At 38.6% G+C, this 21,182-nt stretch overlaps 1 protein-coding gene across 2 annotated transcripts in view; it reads left to right on the forward strand.

Moving 5' to 3' along the window:
* The window catches only part of BABAM2 (BRISC and BRCA1 A complex member 2), a 170,685-nt gene that overhangs the window by 144,900 nt on the left and 4,603 nt on the right, over nucleotides 1-21,182 (forward strand). For both annotated transcript variants that reach the window (XM_037405683.1, XM_037405684.1), the window contains one exon: nucleotides 3,389-3,542. In XM_037405683.1, coding sequence (XP_037261580.1) covers nucleotides 3,389-3,542 — 154 coding nt within the window. The remainder of the gene's footprint in view (nucleotides 1-3,388; nucleotides 3,543-21,182) is intronic.

Below are 21,182 nucleotides of genomic sequence, written 5' to 3' on the forward strand. Positions count from 1 at the left end.
AGCATCCAAGCAAAAGATGACTAAGCAAGGGGTCTATTGGTACTTTCAGGAATTTACAGACATGAGTCATCTGCTTATTTTCTGCAGACTTATCACCAGGGTACTTTGTGAGTCAGCTGTTATTTGGAAATAGTACTTGTATTCAACATGAATATGTTTCTGTAGTTCTTAGGTAACTAGCATGCCAAATCAGAGCAGGCTTTTACAGTTTGCTCAGTTCAGGTGTTGATTTACAAACATGGTGCGTTGGTTTTAATGTGAGGCATTTTTCATGGCAACGTGTAAGTGTTGTCTGGGATTTAATTATGATAACACCTTTGCCACCTTATGTATGGCATGAAGACATAAAGAAAAACTTTCTTTATTGACCTGTGCAACTGTGAGCAGAATTTGATCTTTTATCATCAAAGCACCTTGTTAGTGCTGATTACCAATGGTATTAACTTATTTTTCATGTATGATAAAACACTTCACCCCAAATCCAGGTACTCTGTGCACTCACAGCATCAATGGATGGGCATCCGTTGTGACGGAAGTGAGTTCTTGCCTTCCCTTCCTACTGCTGGAATAATAGCTGGCTACCTTGAGATATGTATAACACTTTACAGCTCAAGGCTATTTCCTGTTTACTGGTCTTTTAGGTGTGGTTGTGTTCCAGAATTAGGGACAGGTTTTTTTGCTCGGTCTGGCCTCATCTCACACCTTGTATAAAGGAAGCACTTGGGTTAGAAAAATGGGAGTTTGGCGATTTTTAGGTGAAGGGTAATGTTGGAAATAAAGGCAGATCAATTTTTTCAAAACTCTGCTTGCAGTTCAGGATGATACTGCTGTTGGTCAGGTGTGGATGCACAATTTTAAGTCTAATATGAATATCTGATTTAACAGTTTATAATATAAGTAATTCCAGTGCGGGTTTTGGTGGCTTTTCTGTAACATTTTGGTGTTACTTCTGTAACAAATGGGAAGCGTCTCTGTAGTGAAAGTAATGTCTTGATTACCCATTTAAACAGTGTTTCTAGCGCTAGCTTAAGTGCAAACCTTTAGTTACAGGCAACGGGAAGAAAACTGCTGCTGCTTGCCCCCGTTCTGTATACAGAGGTTTTCAAAGGACAGTTAGTGAAAGTTAGAAAACCTCAAGTAAAAAGTTAAGTGTAAGGACTAAACTATTACTTGAGTGTTTTGCTAAAGTTTGTTATTCCTTTCACATGGTGATAGAATACACAAGTATGTGGAGTAGTTTTCCTTTAAGGAATTGGTACTTAAGAAGGAAGAAGATGCACTAGAGGAAAAGAGTTTAAGCACTTGGAGCTGAAAAAGTGTATTTATAACATTAAAAAGGAGAACCGGTCTCCTTACTTCATACTGTTTTCCACGGTGGAGTCCTTCAGAGGCTGTGGCACACATGTACCATCGGCAAGGGGGTGGTGCAGCGTGCTTGCTGATAAATGCCCTTGATACACCAATGTTTTTCAGGGTTGTTATTTAATAATCATGTTATAAAGAGGAATTTGGCAGAGCAATCTTTGAATCTAACCTTTGTTTCAGCAGTGATCTGCCCTCAAATTAGCAGAACTCTGCCCATGTCATTACCACCTAAGTGTCTGCTGGAAGCTGCTGTGTGAGCTGAGTCACCAGGACTCCGGGAGTTATCACGTGTAGCTCAGACACTGGGTCATGAACTGAGCAAACGCTGTCAGCCACAGTGATTTGTTGCATTTTGAGACTACGGCTAGAATATCACATTTGGCTTTGTGTACTTTATGGCTACAAATGGTTTTATGCATAGAGCTTGTGATTTAGGGGAAAGGGAGCTGTGGTGTGGCTGATGCACATCCAAGAATTCAGACATGATTAGAAAAACTGAAAAATGAAGGAACCAGCAGGATGATAGCATGGGATTTGGAAAAATAAGACCTGTTTTACACTGATATCTTAGTTTGTGGGCAGAGATTTCAAAGGAAGTGCTGGAATCTCTACTCCATGGAGTATTCAAAAGTAGAAAATACAGTGCATTACCAAGCACACTGGAGGGGAGATCCTGTTCCAGCTAAGGATGGGTTTGGTCCTGTGATGTTCCCTTTGCTTTCTTCACATTCTGTTTGTCCTGATATTGCCACCTGCTTTGATTCCTACTGCAGCTATTACAACCTGTTTGTTAACTTAGGAGTCTTTCCTTCTCTTGAAAAAGGACTCTGAAGCCGCAAAGAAGGAATACTGAGAACTCAGCTTATATGAACGAATTATATAATCTTATTAATTTATTTCACTCATGGCTACACCAATAGAAAAAAATATTTAAGATTTCCAGGGAGTTATTGTTCCATTGCAGAGTTCTTTCAGTGTGCAGAATTGAAGAATTGTGATTTGGAGGATAACAAAAAGTCCAGACGTAGATGCTTTATAAATGAAGTCTACAACTTTAAAAGCCATGCACATTCCTCCGTTATTTTGGGTGTTAGATTAGACATTTAATGTAAACAATTCAAGTCTGTTCTCATAACTCAATTTAACTACAGATTCTGAAGCATCCTGAAAATAAAAGTACACCAAGAAAATCTAAACTATAAATCTAACAATGAAAAAGTTAAGTTAAAAACCAGTTTCTGACCATATTATTAACTGTTGTAGACCATTTTGTTGTTCTGCCAGAGCTAGCTGATCATGAGACGGTGATAAGCAAGGAGAACTAAGAGGTTCTGATTTTTATTTTTAGTGAGATATTTTGGGTATTAATGACTTTGCAGTGTGTTTTTGGGTTTGTGGGGTTTTTTTGTCTAGCAGATGACAGCAAGTTGAGATCTTTTCCAACTCATGTGACTGACTCTTTCTACATCCTTTATAAAATCATTTAACACTTTAGGCTTCAGACAGCTGTAAAATGAAAATGATAATGTTTTTTATGTCCATGGGAGCACTAAAATGAATTAACTAAAACAAAAAGATAAACCTGTTTCTTGAATGGAAACCATAAAAAATATATTTTGTGAATTTTTGAAAGAGGAAATTTCACTATAAAGGAGAATAACTTATGTTTGTTATTTAATAACAAAAAATAATCATGGTGTAAACATTAATATGATTGACATAGAAATACACTAACTAAACTTTTTTTAAAAAAATTTTAAAAAATTATGTACTTTACAAAAGTGTTTTGATAAAGCTTTGATAAATCCCATACAGCACTATGTTGGAATAATTACTTATAAGAAATGTAGAAGTATATTTAAAAGTAATCATCAATTTTGCATTTTCTGTCATCTTTAAATCAATACAGAGGAATGATATATTCCCAGGGGGAAAAAGGCAGGGGAAATGCAATGGTGTATTTTAATGACTCTTTTCTCTTTTCTTTTTTTTCTTTTTTTTTTTTTTTTTTTTTTAATTTCAGTTGACCTGCCCCTGTATTTCCCTCGAGACCAACCAACCCTAACGTTTCAGTCAGTCTACCACTTCACTAACAGTGGCCAGCTGTACTCCCAGGCCCAGAAGAATTACCCTTACAGCCCCCGCTGGGATGGCAATGAAATGGCCAAGAGAGCAAAGTAAGTCAGATTCCTGTTTCCTACTAAATATTCCATTCGTACATGGTCATCTGTCAGTAGAAATTTCATGGATTTAACTGTACATTTCCGGCATTACAGAAGCTGAACCTGGTTTTGTTCTCATACAGTCCTAGTGTTCCCATATATGAGGGCAGACAGATGCTTTCTTAATCATGCTTATTACATTAGTGCCAGAGGACTGATCAAAAGATGACCCTTTCTGCTAGGCGTTGTATGGGCACAGAGTGGTGACAGTCTCTGCTCTGAAAAGCTTTCAGTCTAAGTAGACAAGATAGCCCCCAGCAGGAGTAATCTGCATGGTAGAAGTCAGTCAAGGTAACGCCGTGATTTTGTGTGGGTGTTGAGGGGACCCCGAAGGGAATCATGTGAGATGGAGAGAGCAAGGAAGAAAAACCTGAAAGGTATGGAATTAGGCTGTAGTAAAAAGAGATGGAGGAACAGGAGGAGGTAGAGCAAGCCACCGCCCTGGCATAGGAGGCAGTCCTATCAGAACTTGATAAAGTTATCTGAAAGTCTGAGTATCTTTCTATACTGCTTTTTTCTGTCGGCTGGGAACAGAGAATCTCTGACTTTCCTCTGCTGTTTTTCTGCAAGCCCTTGTTTCAGGCTGGGGAGACTCCACTTCAGTCCGAGCATCCCCTTTAGTTACAGATGACAGGACAGCCTCTCCAGTGTGGTTCTGCTGCAAGGGCAAGCTGCCGTGGGCAGGGGTGCCCCTCTTGTGTACCAGATATCACCCCTCTCTTCTAATGAAGCAAACCAGGTTTTACCTGAATGGAGCAAAGGCCTTGCTGCAGTATTGTGATTCTGCGAAGTGTAAAAATGTTAGAACAGCGAGAGACTTAAGTAGGCTGATTATCAGTTGTTCGGTGTGCAAAGGCATCAAACTGCATAAATAACAAGGCATATTGGGATGAACATTTTGAATGACAATCAGAAGATTAAATTAGCAAAGACGCGTAAATAAGAATCGAATGAAAATAGTTCAAGCTGAGTAAATCAAATGAATGGCATGGTCAGAGACTGTAATTTGGAAATGATGGAAGCAAACAACAATTGACTGAAGCATTTGCAGATTTTATACTAATTTAAATTTTATGGAGGGCATCAAGTAACATTTGATTTTGGATTTTGATGCATTGTAGTAGAATATTTGGTTTTGGTAGTATTCGGTTTTACTACCATACCGTCTAGGAGAGCCGTTTCTTGATCAAATATGATTTTTTGGGTTTTGGTAGGCTTGTTTCTTTTCTCTAACAGTATATTATGAGGATTTTGTTGGAAAAGAAAAGAAAAGAAAAAGAAACAATAACTGGAAGCATTACTGTGGCTTTTTTAATGACAGTACTACAAAATGCATTTCTTTTGCAGCTGGAAGCTTACAAGTACCTATGTGCTGTCTGCTAAGTGCATTCATTTATGTGGGTGTATACAAATGGACTTCTCTGCTCTGCACTTGAAATTCAGAAGTATTATAACAGTTCTTTTAGAAAGCACTAAATGTGTACACTTACTATCACATGTACATTTTGTGAGGTTATTCACTCTTATGTTTGAGCCTTTGCATTTAAGTTGTACAGTGGATACGTAATATGAGAAAGTTGATGAGAAGCGGGGGAAGAAAGTATGCTGCAATGTCTGAAATAACTATCATTGAGCTGCAAAGAGACAGAGAAGCTGCTCTAGTTAAAAGCGCTTTGCTTGCAGGAACAACTAGTGATTCCTGAGTAGGTACCATAAATAAATCTGTGTGGAGAAAAGTATGATGTTATGATACGTGTTAGCATATTTTAAGAAAGATTTTAACACAATTGAGCACCTTATGTAAACAGCATTTAAAAATATTTGCTGGGGCTTCTTAGAATAGAACACATAGCTTGTTGTGTTGAATTTCTATTTTTTGCATTCTACTTTATTTTTACCGTAGCCATGTTATGGATCAAGTATATGGGAATATATATAGATATATAGGAAAACGTTCTAATTAAATATATTAGTTTAAGCACCACATCAAACATCCCAAATGAAAACAGAAAAGAAGGATACATGACTTAGCCTGTAGAAGCAATGTAATCCTGCTCAGCTGAAGTAAATTTAGCCCTGGATAAATCAGAGACAACTTGTTTGTGCTCCTAAATACTGTCTATTAGGTTTTGCTTATATGTAGTCTTTTCCCCACTTAGCCAAATGGTCCCCCAAGTGCTTAGCATCCTTTGAGGCAAAAGAAGCTCTGTTTATCTTCTGGCTCTACTTTTCTAGGGCCACAGGGTCTCCCACTTGATGTTCTGGTATCTGACCAAATTCTCTGCCCTTAATTCTCAGGCACTTGAGAGATCAGTTTACACCATCTCCCTTACTGTGACTTAGGACACCATCAAGGACAACTTTTGCTTGCCCTTGCACTGACTGGGTTCATTAGCTGTCTTAGTTCTGTACTGAAGGAAGCATGTATACCTCATTGCTTTATAGGATGTAGAAGCACCACTAAGTTTGAAATGGCATCAGCCAGAGATTTCCTCATCCTGGAATCCTTGCCTCTGTTTTCAGCAGCTCAACACAGCCTGCTTATTCATGGGCAGAGCTGTTGTAAGTTCATGCCAAAGGGACTTTGATTCTGTGCCCAGGTTTCTCCCAGGGTTGTGGGGTGGGGTTTTTTTTCGTTTTTTTCCAACAGGTGAGCCCATCTAATTCCTTCAAGTCAGGGGCTAAACTTGAAAGTCTTGGTATCCTTGCTTATCTTTGTGGCCCCCAGCAGAAGTAGGCATCTCTTTTGAAGTTAGGACTTAACCCTTTGCTGTAGCCTTGAGGCAATCAGTAGTAACTATAAGCAGGAGCAAAATTAATCCCCTAAAATACATACATACAGAAGTAGATTGTATGCACTCACACTTAGACACATAGCACCTAAATCTAAAAGGCAAATTTTCAAATCAGAGTATCAGTTTAGCAGGATCTTTTTCATTCACAGAGAAAAACCGCTCGTGTTCTTGCTGAAGTAACTGGACCAATTTATGCCTGTCTGATAAAGTCCACAAAATCGAGTTTCTCTTTGTCTGTGTCCTTTTAAGCATTTTTTTAAATCACCTGGCTCCTTTGAGGCCCACTGAGGTAGATTCCTCACTGAGAGATAGCATCTGGTAACTGAAGCTTGCTATTGTCTTAGCCCAGGGTTTGCCCTCTGGCTTGATTTAATTCTAAGGGACGAATCAAGTCCCCATTAAATAATGTGATTCCAAATGCCTCCAGATTGTTTGTTTCTCAACTAAACACAAAATTTTAACCTGTTCATCCAGCTAGAAACAGGGAAACCAAAAATATTAGCATTTTCTTACAAGCTGCCGAGATGCTGTTTCCTCTCAGTTCACATCCCAGGCTTTGCCTCTCTTAGGTCGTTTATTTATATGTCTGTGGCCTCCTGCGTAAGCAGCTTCTCTGAAAGATTTGGTCCTAAAATACAATAGCAAGCCTAAGAAAATACAGCAAATTATGGAAAGTTAGCAGCCTTGTTTGTGGTGTACGTGTGAAGTAAAACATCTCTGTGCGGTTTCCATGGGAAAGCTCTCTTGTTTTTTGCTTAAATAGGCATTCAAGTGTACATAAATGGAGTCTTTAAAGAACATGCAGACTCTCAGCCTGGGATACTGTAAATAAAGCTTGTTTGTTTATACAAATTCAGTTCAGTTCTTAGATGCACTCTGGCCCCATTTCTGTCTGACCCAGTGCTGCTAGGTAGACTTAGGTTATATACTTCAGGGAAAGCAAGTCAAGACTCAGTTTACTCTTTTATCCTACATAGATCCACCTACTCGTCATTAAAAATAACAGGAGGAGGGAAAACTGGTACCACAGTAAAAAGTTGTTCCAAGGGTTCATATTCTTCCTTTCGAGGTGGCTGATAAGACTGGTTTCCGAATAACAGTGTCGTCCCTGGCCATTCACTGGTGTTTGCTGATGAATGTGGTGTTAATTTTACATATCCCTCAGGGCTCTGTGAGGGTGAAAGCTTAAAAGGGCTCAAGTGCTCTCAACTATATATTGGCTGTTGCTCTGCCATAAGGTCAAGTGCAGCTTAAGATCATACGCAGACGCATCTTGTGTGAGCTACATACCTATCACCAGTGTGGCTGCAGTACGCTTTGTGCTCAGCACAAGCCTGCGGTGATTAGAAAGTGTCAGGCTGGTGCACTGGGCCGTAGCATTTTCAGCCTCAGCGATACCTTTTCCTTGAGTATCATCAAATTAGAAGTTGTGTGTCATGTGAAGATGCTAGCTGCTATTTGGCCAGAATGGTTGCTCTAAGTTTCTGTTCCCTGGTAAGGAGAGGAAGTGCATTTTTTGGTCTAATAAAAGGATATTTGGAAAAAAGGGGACAATTGTGTTGCTCTTTAGACAAACTCAGTTGTAATATGTCAAGACTTGCTCTTGTATTCAGTAAATTTTGACTGCCCTAACGTTTTGTTTGGGGTTTTTTTAATATTATTATTTTGACACTGACCAGTTTTTCAACTCATCCATTTTGTATTATAAAGTCATAATTCTTTCACATTTAAAACAGAATATCTATTATTACATTTTGGATTCTTTTAAAGTAACAAGTTTCTCTGTTTCCATGAAACCTTTGTTTTCTCCTGTGCTACCTTGAATCTTGCTGTAAAGTTTACCCGTAAACATTGCACCTTTCTTATAATCTTCTCTCCTTAAGAAGTGTAATTAAGGTAATAAACCATTTGTTGTTATTTGGTTTGTATTTCAGTATTTTCCCTTCTTATTCATAAAAAGTAACAAATTGTGTTTGCATGTAGATTTCCAAAAACTAGCTTGTTTGCATTTATATATACTCTCCTCACAAAGCTTTTTTTGTCTTTGGCTCTGTCACACGTTACCTTAAACTTAAAAAGAAATTTAGAACAATGAGAATAGGGAACAGAAGCAGAAAAAATAGGGACATCACCCTTCCCTAAGCGCGTGTGTGTGAACATTTGCAAGGCTCAGAGGATTCTTTCTGGAGAAGAGCATCAGGGTAGGTACAAATGAGGGGTGAGGTGCTGAGCTGGGTTGTTTGTTGAACTCTTTGGTTTTCAATAGTCTCACATCAGCAATGGAATAAAAGTGATTGCCTTTGCTGAAATAGAGTAAAGCTGACATTTTATTGCTACTGTTGGGCCCTTTTTCAGAACACAAAAGGGCCAATAGGCTGTGGCAGCTATAGTGAGAAGAGATGTGGCGACCGGGCCGTCTGAAGCTTACGAAGAAGTTAATTTGATTTTATAGGTCATTAAATCAAAACTCTGATTTTCTGTGGGAGTGTCAGCTGATCAGAATTATATGTGGAAAAGTAGAAAGGCGAATGGAAAAAATATGGTTTTAAAATACTTAATGATTACATTTATCCTTGTAGCATGTTCTGCAGTTAACTTGCCAGCAAACCTTAGTAACAAAATTATTTTGATTGTAAGATATAATAAGCACAGTAGATACAACTTTTAATTAGAATTTTCCTAGAATGTTATTTTATTTTTACATTGTTCCTCTGCATACACTACAGAGTACAGTGCATACACATGATAGTTGCACTTCTTGACTCGTATTTTTCATGTACTTTTCTTTAAATGTCTCCTTGGATAATTAAGTCTGACTCTTAAGTTATGGTATGTTAGTTTCTGACAGGTGCCTGCCAGGGATCTTCAGTGCTGTCATGCATTATGTGGATTTCAGCCAAGACAGAAGGGCCTGGGTATTTGTTTCTGGTCACTTCTCATTAAAGCTTTGACTGTGGGAAAAGAAAAACAACTATTTTAAAGATGAGGAGTATAGTTGTTATAGGAAGGCAACTAGTTTTTCTGTGGTTTTATATAGACATTATGTATATGTGTGAACTGTACATATATGAGTTTTGATATGTAGTAAATCTTCCTGAGAAAAAGTTTCTCATATTTTGACAAGAGAATTGCAAAGAAGAGATTGGAGGAGTTGGCTTGGTAGAAGTGGATTATAATAACACTTTGCTGGAAGACAACTGCTTTGTAGGAATTAAAGGCTAGAATTTAACATAGGTGGTTCCTAGATAACCAGGGTTAGGTGGCGTTCTGGAAATAGTATGACAAACCGTCTGATTTGGCTTGGCTAGAGAACTCCGTTATATGTTTAAAAGCTGCTAGATCTATATTAGAGCATGGAATTACAGTTAGGAGCTGATGCAAAGAAATTTCCTCACTTGCTTGACAGAAAAGGGTAGAGAGAAATGTGGTTTTGGAAGGAGCTGTGGTTTAATAGCCCAGATAAATACTGTTGCTTGATCAGTTACAAAACAAACAGCTAGGTAAAAGTAGTAGGTGAGTTCCATGGTCTTGTCTTTTGGGTAGTATTTATAATTGCTCTGTTAAACACAAAGAACGGTCATACTAGTCAAATTCAACATTCATTTAGCCCCCCATCACGTCTCTATCTACAGGCAGTAGCCAGTGCCTGTGGAGGAGCATGGCAGAGCATGTAGTCATATTTTCCTGGCATGTTCTACCCTCTTCAAGGATTTCTATATCCAGAATTGATTCCTTCTGTTTGATTTCTTTTTGAACCCACATCATAACATCACAAAATTCTGTGGCAATGGATTGCACAGATAATGTGTGGTGTGCAGCTTTGTTGGCTTTCTGCATTCCTACCTCCTACCAGCTCCAGTTGTTTCCTTCTAGCTCTTGTATGAAAAGAGGCAGTGAATAAATAATCCACTGATCCCCTCCACAAACTTTGATTTTATGAACCTTTTCACATCTCTTCTGTTCATCTTTTCTCTCCTGCTCTGCTCACTTATTCCTTCTACAAAACTTTTCCGTGTTTCTCATCGCCTTTGTCCTGCTTGTTTATCCCTTTACTATTTTTGTCATATTCTTTCTGAGACAGGGAACTGCATGTTTACTTATGGTACATTCAACATGCATTTATATGGTGACGTGGTGATATTGTCTGGTTTTCTCTTTATTCCAGTTCTAATAACATCTGCTTTGGTTTTCTGCTTACAACGGAAGGTTACACTGACATTTTAGCCTCAAGATCTCCTTACTATCTGTTTCTCAGAGCCTGTGGGGTTTTTGTATGTAAAATTAAGTATTTTTCCTCACATATCTGCCCTTCACTTTTGTCAATACTGACTTTTCACCTGGTATGTTATCTCCCAGTCTCTCAGTGCTGTAAGAACCATCTGTAGTTCCTCATAATTGTGCCTCATCTTTCCTTCCCTGACTAAATTGTTAGCATTAGCATCTTTGCCATCTTCTTTTGCTCACTTTTGTAGTTCGTGTAGGAGTATGTTGAACAACACAGGTCAAAACACCCATTTATGTGCAGTTCTCAGGTGACTCCACCCTAATAGCACTCATCATTCATTCCTATCTTTTGTTTTTTTTTTTCCTTATCTTGACCTGCCATTTATCCACTCATGGATCTTTTCTCCTGCTGTGGTAATTCATTTTTTTAAAAGCCTTTGAAAAACCTTCCCAAGTGCCTGTAGAAAGGTCGAGCAGTGTGTGTCACTTGAATCTTTCTTGTCCACATGTTTTCGGTACCTTAAGAAAATAAGAGATTTATGAAGCATAAGCTTGGTTCCTACCTAATATATCATAATTACTCAAATCCACTATTTCTGGGCTTTTTATAAATTTATGGTTTCTTACAACAGTCTCTATTAATTTGTAAAGTACAGACCTGAGATTTACTGGTCCACAGTTCCCTCCTCCCAGACCTTATTTTAACTGACATCACACTTCTCTGGTACCAAGCTGTTTAAGCAGGAGGTTACAAGCTGTTTAAGAGTTTAACTTTCTCACACTTGAGTTTCTCTGGCACTCACGTGTGAACATAATCTGGGCCTGCTAATTTGCTTATATGTGTTTTGTTGATTTGTTAGTTACCTTTTTGGCTGACAGTTGAGTCAGATCTTTCGATACATCCCTCGGAAAGCAGGGTTCTGCTATGGCAGCCTCCTTAAGCACCTCCACAGTGAACTCGGATTTCCATTTATTCCTTGTGACTTTTTTTCTTCTGCGCGTTCTTTTCACTTTCTGACTGGCTCTTATACTGTTTGAGAAGTTTTAGTTTGGAGGACCACAGCTGATTTGTTCCTCAAAATAATTTTTTATCTGCTTTCTCTGCTTTTACCTGTAAGTGTTAAGGTTTGTTTCTGTCTGCTTTCCCCATTTGGAGAGGTGTCTGACCTTTTAAGAATATCCTCTTACTTCTAATAGCAAGCATATATCTTTTAAATAGCAATGAGAAATAACTTATTTAATATGTTTTATATAATCACAGATGTGTGGCATCTCATCCCTTTCCTTCTGACTGGTTTGTCCTAATGAATATCCAAGGAGGTTTCTTTTATGTTTTGGTATGTTGCCTTCGGCCCCGGTTGATAAGCAATCTGGCAAAGCAAAGCGGATGGCATGATGAAATCAGTACTTCCACCTGCAAGCAAACTTTGTTTTCAGGGATGCTGGTTGTCAGACTTGTTATGGATGCATCTGTGGTATAACCCTTCATTTCTGCCTCTGAAGTACAATTAAGGAATTCAATAATCTCTTAAAGATCATTCAAATTCTATTATTACTTCTGTGATCTCCTCTCTTCTTAAGTCTCTACACTTGTTCTTTCCTTACAAGCCTCACTCCTCAATGCGGTTTTGCCCAGTCTTCTCTGCTTTCTCCTACTTATATCATCTCTCCTTTCCCCCCCTCCTTATTTCATCTCATTCTTCACCCTGCCTTTTATACTTAGAATTCTGAGATTCCTAGTTGCATCTTGTCTGGCATTGACTCTCTCCTTCAAATCTATGAAATAATTTGCTAGATAATTGCTCTCCAACAGCAGAGTTGAGCATGCACTTACGTAGCCTAGGTGGGAGGAAGTACTAAGTGTCTTGAATAAACAGTATCTCTTTAAGAAGTTAACCTTTACCTGGAGTGGAAAAATATGGCTATGGCACTTGAGCAAATAGGAAAAATAGAGCAGGCTTGTTGCACTGTACCTCATAGGACTGGAAATTTCCTCCGAATTAGCACTGTATTTAAAAAAGACTGTATGAAGATTGAATTTTTCCGTGATGACCTTGGAATATCATTCTCATGATCCACTGGTAAGGAAGTGGAGTGACCATGCTGTGACAGGGATATTCCAGTGCCCCCTTCGCTAACACCCGCTACCCCAGCACTGAGTAATACCCGGGGGGAAAATGGAAGTTAAGAAAGCAGAAGCAAAATTCGCTATGATCTAAGACCACAAGCCTTCATCTGACTGAAGCAAGTCTATTTCTGTACATTGTGGAGAAGGTGAAGGAAGTGAAGTGTTTATCTCTTGAACTGGCAAGCAGAAAGCATCGATAAAACTGTTTCAAAGTGAGAGGTTCATTTTGCTTTGTATGCTTTGGGACCCTTAGAGCCGCTGTGTCTGTGCAATATACACCTTTGTAAACTTCCAAATATCTGTATCAGAAACCTGTGAGAGGATAAATCCCAGAATCTTAATTTCCAGATGATTCTGAAAAACTGCTTGCATAGTTCCTGGCCTTGGTCTGTATGCCCTGATTATGTCCAGTAGCTGTAATTTTTATCTGTAATTGTCAGCAAAGGCCTGTATGTTTGGGAGCACATATATTCTTGGAACCAAAGTTACCATCTTTTGCAGAGTGATGATGCTACTTGTGCTGCCACTTTAAAATAAACATTAATTGCCAGCCTACATAATGATCTATAGTCCTGGCTCTGCAGCAGTTCCCTAGATCTCTATATTTTGCCTTTAGTCTGGTTGTTGTATTTATGGGAGTTTTGTGATTTGAACAGATTGTCAAGATTCATTTTTGTTTATGGTAAGTTGGGCACCAAAGTTGTCTTAACTTTTACGGCAGAACTATGTTGAATTCTTGACTTTATTTATAAAATCAATCAATATCAAAGTTTTTTGGAACAGGCACACAAATGTATAACCAAATGAAAATGTTAGGTTTTATTTCTGTTTGCTTCATGTGGAATAAAGCCACCTGTTACTTATGCCATCAGCAAACCATTGAAAAACATGTCTAAATATAACCATTTCTTGTACCTTTCTGTGTGACTTGAATCTGAAATGGTAATAACGCCAACAAGAACTAACAGAAGAAAAAGACAATGTTAATAAAATACAGAAAACAGCTTTTGGACATGAGTGAATTTCAGTGTTTAAACTTCGGATGTGTACTTAGTTTCACTAGTTGTACTACTTCTGTTTCCTGTTATGGTTTTGGTAGCACATGTTTGGTTTGGTTTGTAATTCTAGAGATGACTTTCAGTCATGTAATATTTTGAACCGAGCTGAAGGCAACAGTATTTCTTAAAAGACTTGCATTTTGATGGCTGCCCACTGCAGACCTCCAGCTCTCCTGGTGCTTGATTACTGTTCTGTCTATTGGCCTGGCTGCACAGTCGGTGCCTTGTTGTAAACTGGCAGGTAGAAGTGGGCATAGGAAGCTTACTACACTCCTTGTAGGTAAATTGCAGCAACAGGAGGTAGAGAGAGAGAAATATTAGAAGCGGAAGAGAGATTATGTGATGAATTCGTTTGGCACCCAGGAAAAAAAAAATTGCTAGCAGCATAATGGCATTGTGCACTGACTCCTTTCTACATTTGTGTGTTTAGCCAGTTACAGTAGCAGTAATTTAAGAACCATTGCGTTGCTGTTGTATAAACACTTCAGATGTTTGCTTGGCATCGCCCGTTTTGGAGATGTATAAAATGGAAAACTGTGTAGACATTGTGTTTCACGTAAAAGCAAAATATTTGCTATAGATAAAACTGCCTAGTAAGGAAATTATAAACCACATCCCAAAGAGCATGCCATCAAGAAGTTTAGTTTAGAAACATGAATATGTGCCAAGTATTGTTACATATATTTGAAGCGATACAGAAATCCTGGAAGGTACCTTTATTGTCCTGCTGCTGTGCTTGGGTAAGTTTTAGTGATGTTTGGATTTGAACAGTGGTTTAGAAACGCTGCTACCTCTCCAGTGCCTAACCCATGCCATAATAGTCCTGATTTTCATTAGCTCCTGAGCCTTTGCCACTTGGCGCCCGGCCGTGTCGCCGGCCCGCCTGCTACAGCCTGATTCTGGCTGCGCAACCAAAGGGTGGAGCGCTGAGAACGATTTGTCACTTCAGTCGTTGTAGTATCTTAGATCTGGAGAGAATGGTAATTTGTTTTAACAACTATTTTCTCCTAATAGAGGTGTCGTAAAATGTCTAGCACAGAATTAATCTCCTGTTAGCCCATACTTATCCCAAAGCAGGAGGCTGGGTTATTCTGCTCTGCCGTGAGTGATCGTGTATCTTTAGCCTGGTGAGGAATGCTGTGGAAGTGCCCGTGAATAAACAGACAACATGGTTCACCCGATGGAAATATGGTTTTAATGCATTATATGTAGTAAAAATAGCAAAGAGGTTTATATGTCTTGCATCTTGAGTTTACAAGGAAAAACCTATGCCTCAAATGTTGGCATGAGGCCCGTTAAAAGAATGGGCTTTCAGCAGGCTACCACACTTCTGCATTCAGCCCTTGCTGAGTGCAAGGTATAGAGATGCAGGAGGAGGGTATAACCACCTGTTAAGGACCTAGTGAGCACTCATATGGAATATGACCTAAAATGCATACCCACTACTGAAATTAATGTAACAATTTATATATGTAAGTTCCTTTTGTTAATTAGTATTGATAGTCTTGAATTAGATAGCTCCTGACAAATGGAATATTAAAAGAAAACAATTATATATAAAAAAAAGAAAGGTTGGCATCTTTGATTTTGTTCTGTCATAAACAGTGAATCCTAGAGAGTTTGGAGAGTTACAGTAAATCTCTTCTACACAGGAGATGAATTATTAGGGGTTCCATAAAGCAAACCAGCTGGCTGTGCCTGTACAGTCACGGGAGGACAAATCCTCTTGTCTGGCACCCAAAAGGGATTGTTGTAGGTGTTCATTATTTTCAAAACAAGCTTTCACTGTGTCAAAACAAGTTGCAACAGGAACGTAAAAATACAAAAGTGCTCTACGTTTGTATGTATGCTCTGTGCAAAAATACTTTGTACTTCAAAAAGTGCATAATCAGGTGACATTGATAAAGCCTGGAGAAGCTCTTTTATAATTCTAACATGGCTATGCTGTTGAAATAATTTATATAACAAGATTTTATTGCAAAGTGTCAGCATAATAATACTAGTCTGGGAGGCATAGGTCAAAGACCTCAAGAAGCCTCAGGCTGTCCTTTACTCTGACCTACGCCCTTCTTAATTCCTGTTTTCACCTGATTTAATTGGAAAAGGGGAGAACATTGCTATTCTAGCTAATTTATGAAGATCGGTCGTCTGTGGACCGGATTTTTTTCTGTCAGGATTCTGTGGATTTGAAGAAACTTGTAGATGTCTTGCAGCAGTTCCTTTAGGGTGCAGAAGGAAAGGAATATGGGATGTGAAGTGATGCAAATCCTAGAGCTGCAACTCTAAAAGAAATGGACAGCAGCTGGGGCAAATGCCTGGGATTCTCAGCTGTGTCTAATATGGCTGAAAGGGATATAATTCAGGCCTCACCTCAGTCCCAGGGTAAATAATAGCATTTGCAGAATATTCAAACAAACTCACTGTTAACCTGCTGGACAATTCGGACAACAGAGGACTGCTGAGGAGGAGGGTGTCCTACCTACAGACCCTACTCCATAAGAGTTGGAAGGGTTACATAGAACTACTTGGAGATCCCCATGACTGCAAGAGTGCCTGCCCAAGTCAGATCTATTAGCTTGAAAAGGCTGAGGAAAAGAACCCCACATCTTCCTGTAAGGCTTCCCGAGAGCAGAAGGGAAGGGGTGTATTCATCAAATGTACTAGCCTCTATGATTTTGATTACACTAAGGTTGCTCTATAATTAGAGCCTAATATTTTCAGAATTAAGCCATAGTCACATTAGATACCAAAACATTTTACAAGAATGCATTGAAATACTGGGTAGTATTCAAGAATAAAGCTTGCGCTCAAAGCCAATAGTAGGAAAAAAAATCCAAGTACAATAACCTGAGTCTGTCTTCAGATGAGAACGAACACAATACGTGTGCCTCATATGGTGAAAGACAGTAATGGCAGCCCATGTGTCTTTGTGAAAAGATCAAGATCTTGGCTCAAGAGCATCTACTTGCCAGTAAATAATATGCAAAGACAGAATATGTTGTGCTAGTAGTAGACATGTTACTGTACAGCTAAGTCAGTACTTCATGTGGACCACCAGGATTACTGCATCCCCTTCCTTTTCCTCAAATTGTCTCTTGACGGAAAAGGCACTTGAAACTCCCACCTGTTGAGCTGAAAACACCTAAAACAGGTGAGTGCGAAGAGAGCTAGCGTGGAAGAATTTGAGATCAGCGGGCTGAAAGGCTTGGACTCTTGAACTGAGGAATTTAAGGGGAATCTATTTTGTGAATGACTTAGGAAGATGATTCATCATCGCATGATGAATGTCCTTGTCCCAGACAGAAAAAGCAGAAATCTCATTGGTACGGTATTTTGTGTGTTTTTCTCCTCAGAGGGTTTGAATCAATATGTTCTGCTCCAAATTTCCCACAGGAAGATTTTAAGAGAAATCGAAACATCTAGACAACTCTTCTAACTTTATTACACAATGCGTGGTAGCTAGAACACCATTGTGTAGCTGGCTATACCACCTGTCAAGCAAAAGCAATAGCAGAAAGCAAGTGCACTGCAGCATTAGAATGCTTGTACCATAAATATATGTGAAGTGTTGTTTGATGGGAGGTTATGGCCACATAATTTAAAATCTTTGCAGATTTTTCAGCTTAGGAATCTGAAGGCAAAAGGTATTATCAAATAGTCAATGCAGATTTTCTACCAACTACATTTTGAAAAGCCGGCACTGAGTTATTGGGGAAAAAAAACATTGCAATTAGAATGAAATTTCACAAAAGCATGTGAATTCTTAGTCAAGTATGGTTTAAGCACTGCAAACCCACAGCCTAGGATTTAGACATGTATGGGCTTCTGGAGACCTTTTGCCACAGTCAGTGTTTTATATCACTAGAAAATGTGTAAATGATGAGTGATACAATTCTGACTTCTTTTAGATACTTACTATTTACAATAGCAAGACTTTCTTTCCACTGGATAATAAGGTGAAGGGAAGATAAGTGCTTTGCTCTCAGCAGATGTCCTTGAGTGTAGCACCTGAAATTCAATGTACCTTATCAAGTGTATATAGTGGTTAACTACAGCAAAATGTGTTGATTTCCAGAGTGCTGAAGAAAAAATTCCATAGAAACCCTGTTAACTTCCTACCTTGAACTTGGAAAATGACCATTTGAGACAACAAAAACAAATAGACAAAAAACAATAGATTCTTACAGTAAGACACTCAACAAAGAGTTAGACGTGCCTGTATGAGTATGAAGATTGCACCCACTCTAAGCTGAAAAGAAAGCAATTCTTTAAACACTGTTTAAGCAAAGATCTAAACCATTATGAGAGAGATGCAGAGCCATTGTGCTCAACACTCACGTACAGAGGATCTACAGACTTCGTACAAACCAGTTTCTCTTGTACTTGAAGGAGCATTTTGTGCAGTTCTTCTGAGCTTGGTGTAAGGTCAGTGTGGCACAGACCCACCAAGAACATGGTAGATTAAAGCAGAAGAAGGAACTCGGTGTTTCACAGAAAGGAGAAAAAGCTTTCATCAAAACCTGATTTCTGCCATATGACACAGCCTAGAGGTACCACAGGTCAGGTTAGCTTTCTGCATCTTCAGTGTCATTCAACAGGTACCCAAATCACTGAGTTTTTATAAATCACAGTTCTCCAGAGCTGAAAAATGTATCTAGTGGATATAAAATAATGATTTCAAAACACTTTGAAGATACTTGAAAGTATCATATGGCCAAGAGTCTGAAACAAAATTGAGATATTTTTATGTGAATTCTGTGGTATAGCACAGATCCAAGTTATTGAGGGTTTAAATTTGTGTGAATAGGTTTATGTGAATAGGGTATGAGAAATGAAATTAACTTTTTCCAAAGTTAATGCTTACATTCACCGTTTCTCTGTGCCTGTATGTACAGGATGCTGGATTATAAGTATTTCTACAATTTAAAAGCTTTGTAAAAGAAATAGTGTTCCATGTGAAAGAGGCCCTTACCATCCAGGCTGTAGCAGAGTATTGTCCTTCAGACAATTCTATAATTCTTTTAAAGTTGTTTCATGTAATCAGTTGTGAATTATATGTCCATGCCATGGACCTATTTGTGTGGAAATATACACTTTGACCTCAATGCCATTTGGTTGATAGATGAAACATACTCAGCCAGTAATCGGTGCATGTTATTTTCTTCCTTACTGGTAATCTCTGCAGGGGAGAAAATATGTCAGGATTTCCATTTCACAGGAAATTCAAATATTTTAACATACGATTTTGTCCCGAAGTTCAGATGAAACAAAAAGTTCTGAAAAAAAATTTGCTTGGAATATGTGAAAAATAATGCAATTAACGTGACACTATAATGTATCTGCCAGCAGTAGCACAGTGCCTCCTGGAAGTAGAAATTTTTGTGATTTATCCCATAGTTTTTCATGGAGCATGTCCTTTGAAAAGACTACTTCTGGTGTTATGTTTGTACTTATGACTCCTGTGATGTACCAGGGCATTGTCTGTGTGACTAACTGCATCATCTCTGAGACAAGGAGGTTAATATCAAACTGAATGTTTAGGCTCAGTTCTACAAACCAGAACATCTCTTCTCAGATCAAGCCAAACTGAAGTACCTCATTCTTCTCCTCCTTTTCCTGATGAAAACTCAGTAGCATTTCCACAGAAATGCACGCAACTGGGTAGAAATGTACTTTTCCATTGCAGAAGTCATGTGATTTAAAAAAAAATAGTAATTCCAGCAAGCTCTAATAATGAGTAATGTCTTTGCTGCCTGTTCTGCTCCTTCATACATACTCAAAATAAGTCTTATTACTTTTATACACTAACACTTGCCTTTCCCTCCCTGTAATGCAGGTTTTGTTAATATGGAAGCAGTTTAACCTCTTTTCTCCTACTTCCCCGTCTTTCCTCTTCAGTCTATTGAATGTGGTGTAGCTGATACAGTCCTATCAAGTATATTGTGCTTGTAGATCTCTTTGCAGGGTCTTGTTTGGTTTGGTTTGGGGGGGTGGGGGTAATTTATTTTTTGTGTGTGTGATTACCATAATTATCCAAATGTTTTTTTTCCAAAATTTCTTTCATCTCAGATGCCTAGGCTGTGTGGGAGAGGGGCAGAAATAGAGGAACATATCCTGGGTAAACATGTGGTACTACATTTGCTTCAGTCTGGACAAGACCACAGATGATAAGGGCAAACTTAAGCATGTACTTTAAAGTATGGAAAGAAAAAAGTAGACATTTACAGATTATGAAGTACTAATGGCATTTTTGTAGTGTATGGAACATCGCCAAGAGGTTCATATGAACCACCAGTGAAATAACATCCTCTTTGAAACAGTACATCTGATCAGAACATAGGGAGGTGTTAGATTTAGTTTTGCAGCGAAGGCTACAAACTACTGCAGGAATCAGTGAAAAGAAAGGATGCAAGTATAGATAAAGATGGTGTGGGAGGGTGTATGTGGTATCAGAAGCTTTCATTCTGGAATTTACCTAGCATAGAAGTCATTGAAATGTAACACAGTAGGTATGGTTTTAATACAAAGCACAGAAATGCTATAAAGGAGGTGTTTCGGAAAAGAAAGGAAATGTGGGAAAACGCTTCTGCTTATATCCCGTTTAATGATTAAGAATTTTTAGTTTAGGAAGAGGAAAGTTTTAAGTAACAGTTATCAAGTCAGTAAGAAGAGCATGTGCATGGAAGAGAGTCTGCAGAGAAACTGTCAAAGGGGAAGGAAGAAGCTACTTAAAATAAGCAAGCAGAAGAAATGTAATTAAATGTTAGGACAGATAATGCAAGGAGAAATATAAGAATGATAGATCCTGGCATTGACAATGTGCAAGTGATATTCCTTGAGTTAGCAAAATGACGTAGAGCTGACCAGAACATACCGAGGCTACAATTTCGGAGGTATGCAATAAAAACACAAGTATACAAACGGCACTGGACTGTTACGATCAGATGACAGGCATACCTTCTCGGCTGGTTTATGTATGCCTATGTGCCAGGGTGAACAGTCACTTCTGTGGGCATGATTACGAGGGCTGCTTTCTGACTTTGATTCTATAAATCAAAGTCTGCTTTGTAAATACACAGCACAATCTGTGTATGCTATAAATGCGTGTGCTGGTTGTCCTTTTCCATTTCTGGGCTCAGCTCTTCAGTCCAGAAATGCTTTTGCTTTCCCGTTCTCTTTTAACCTTTGGACAGCATCTTGTGTGTGTTTACAGCTTCTGTACAAAAGCTGCCTGCAGCTGTCTGTTAATTAATTTGCCAGGTACAACTTCACAAAGAGAGGAGAGCATTCTCTTTTGTGATCTGGCAGCATTTCTAGATGTGAGGAGGTATGACTGGTGTTCAGGTGGTTGCCGAAGCTTCTACCCAAATTATGAAACACATATCATGAT

Source organism: Falco rusticolus, chromosome 12, assembly GCF_015220075.1.
Source record: "Falco rusticolus isolate bFalRus1 chromosome 12, bFalRus1.pri, whole genome shotgun sequence".
Taxonomy (NCBI): Eukaryota; Metazoa; Chordata; class Aves; order Falconiformes; family Falconidae; genus Falco; species Falco rusticolus.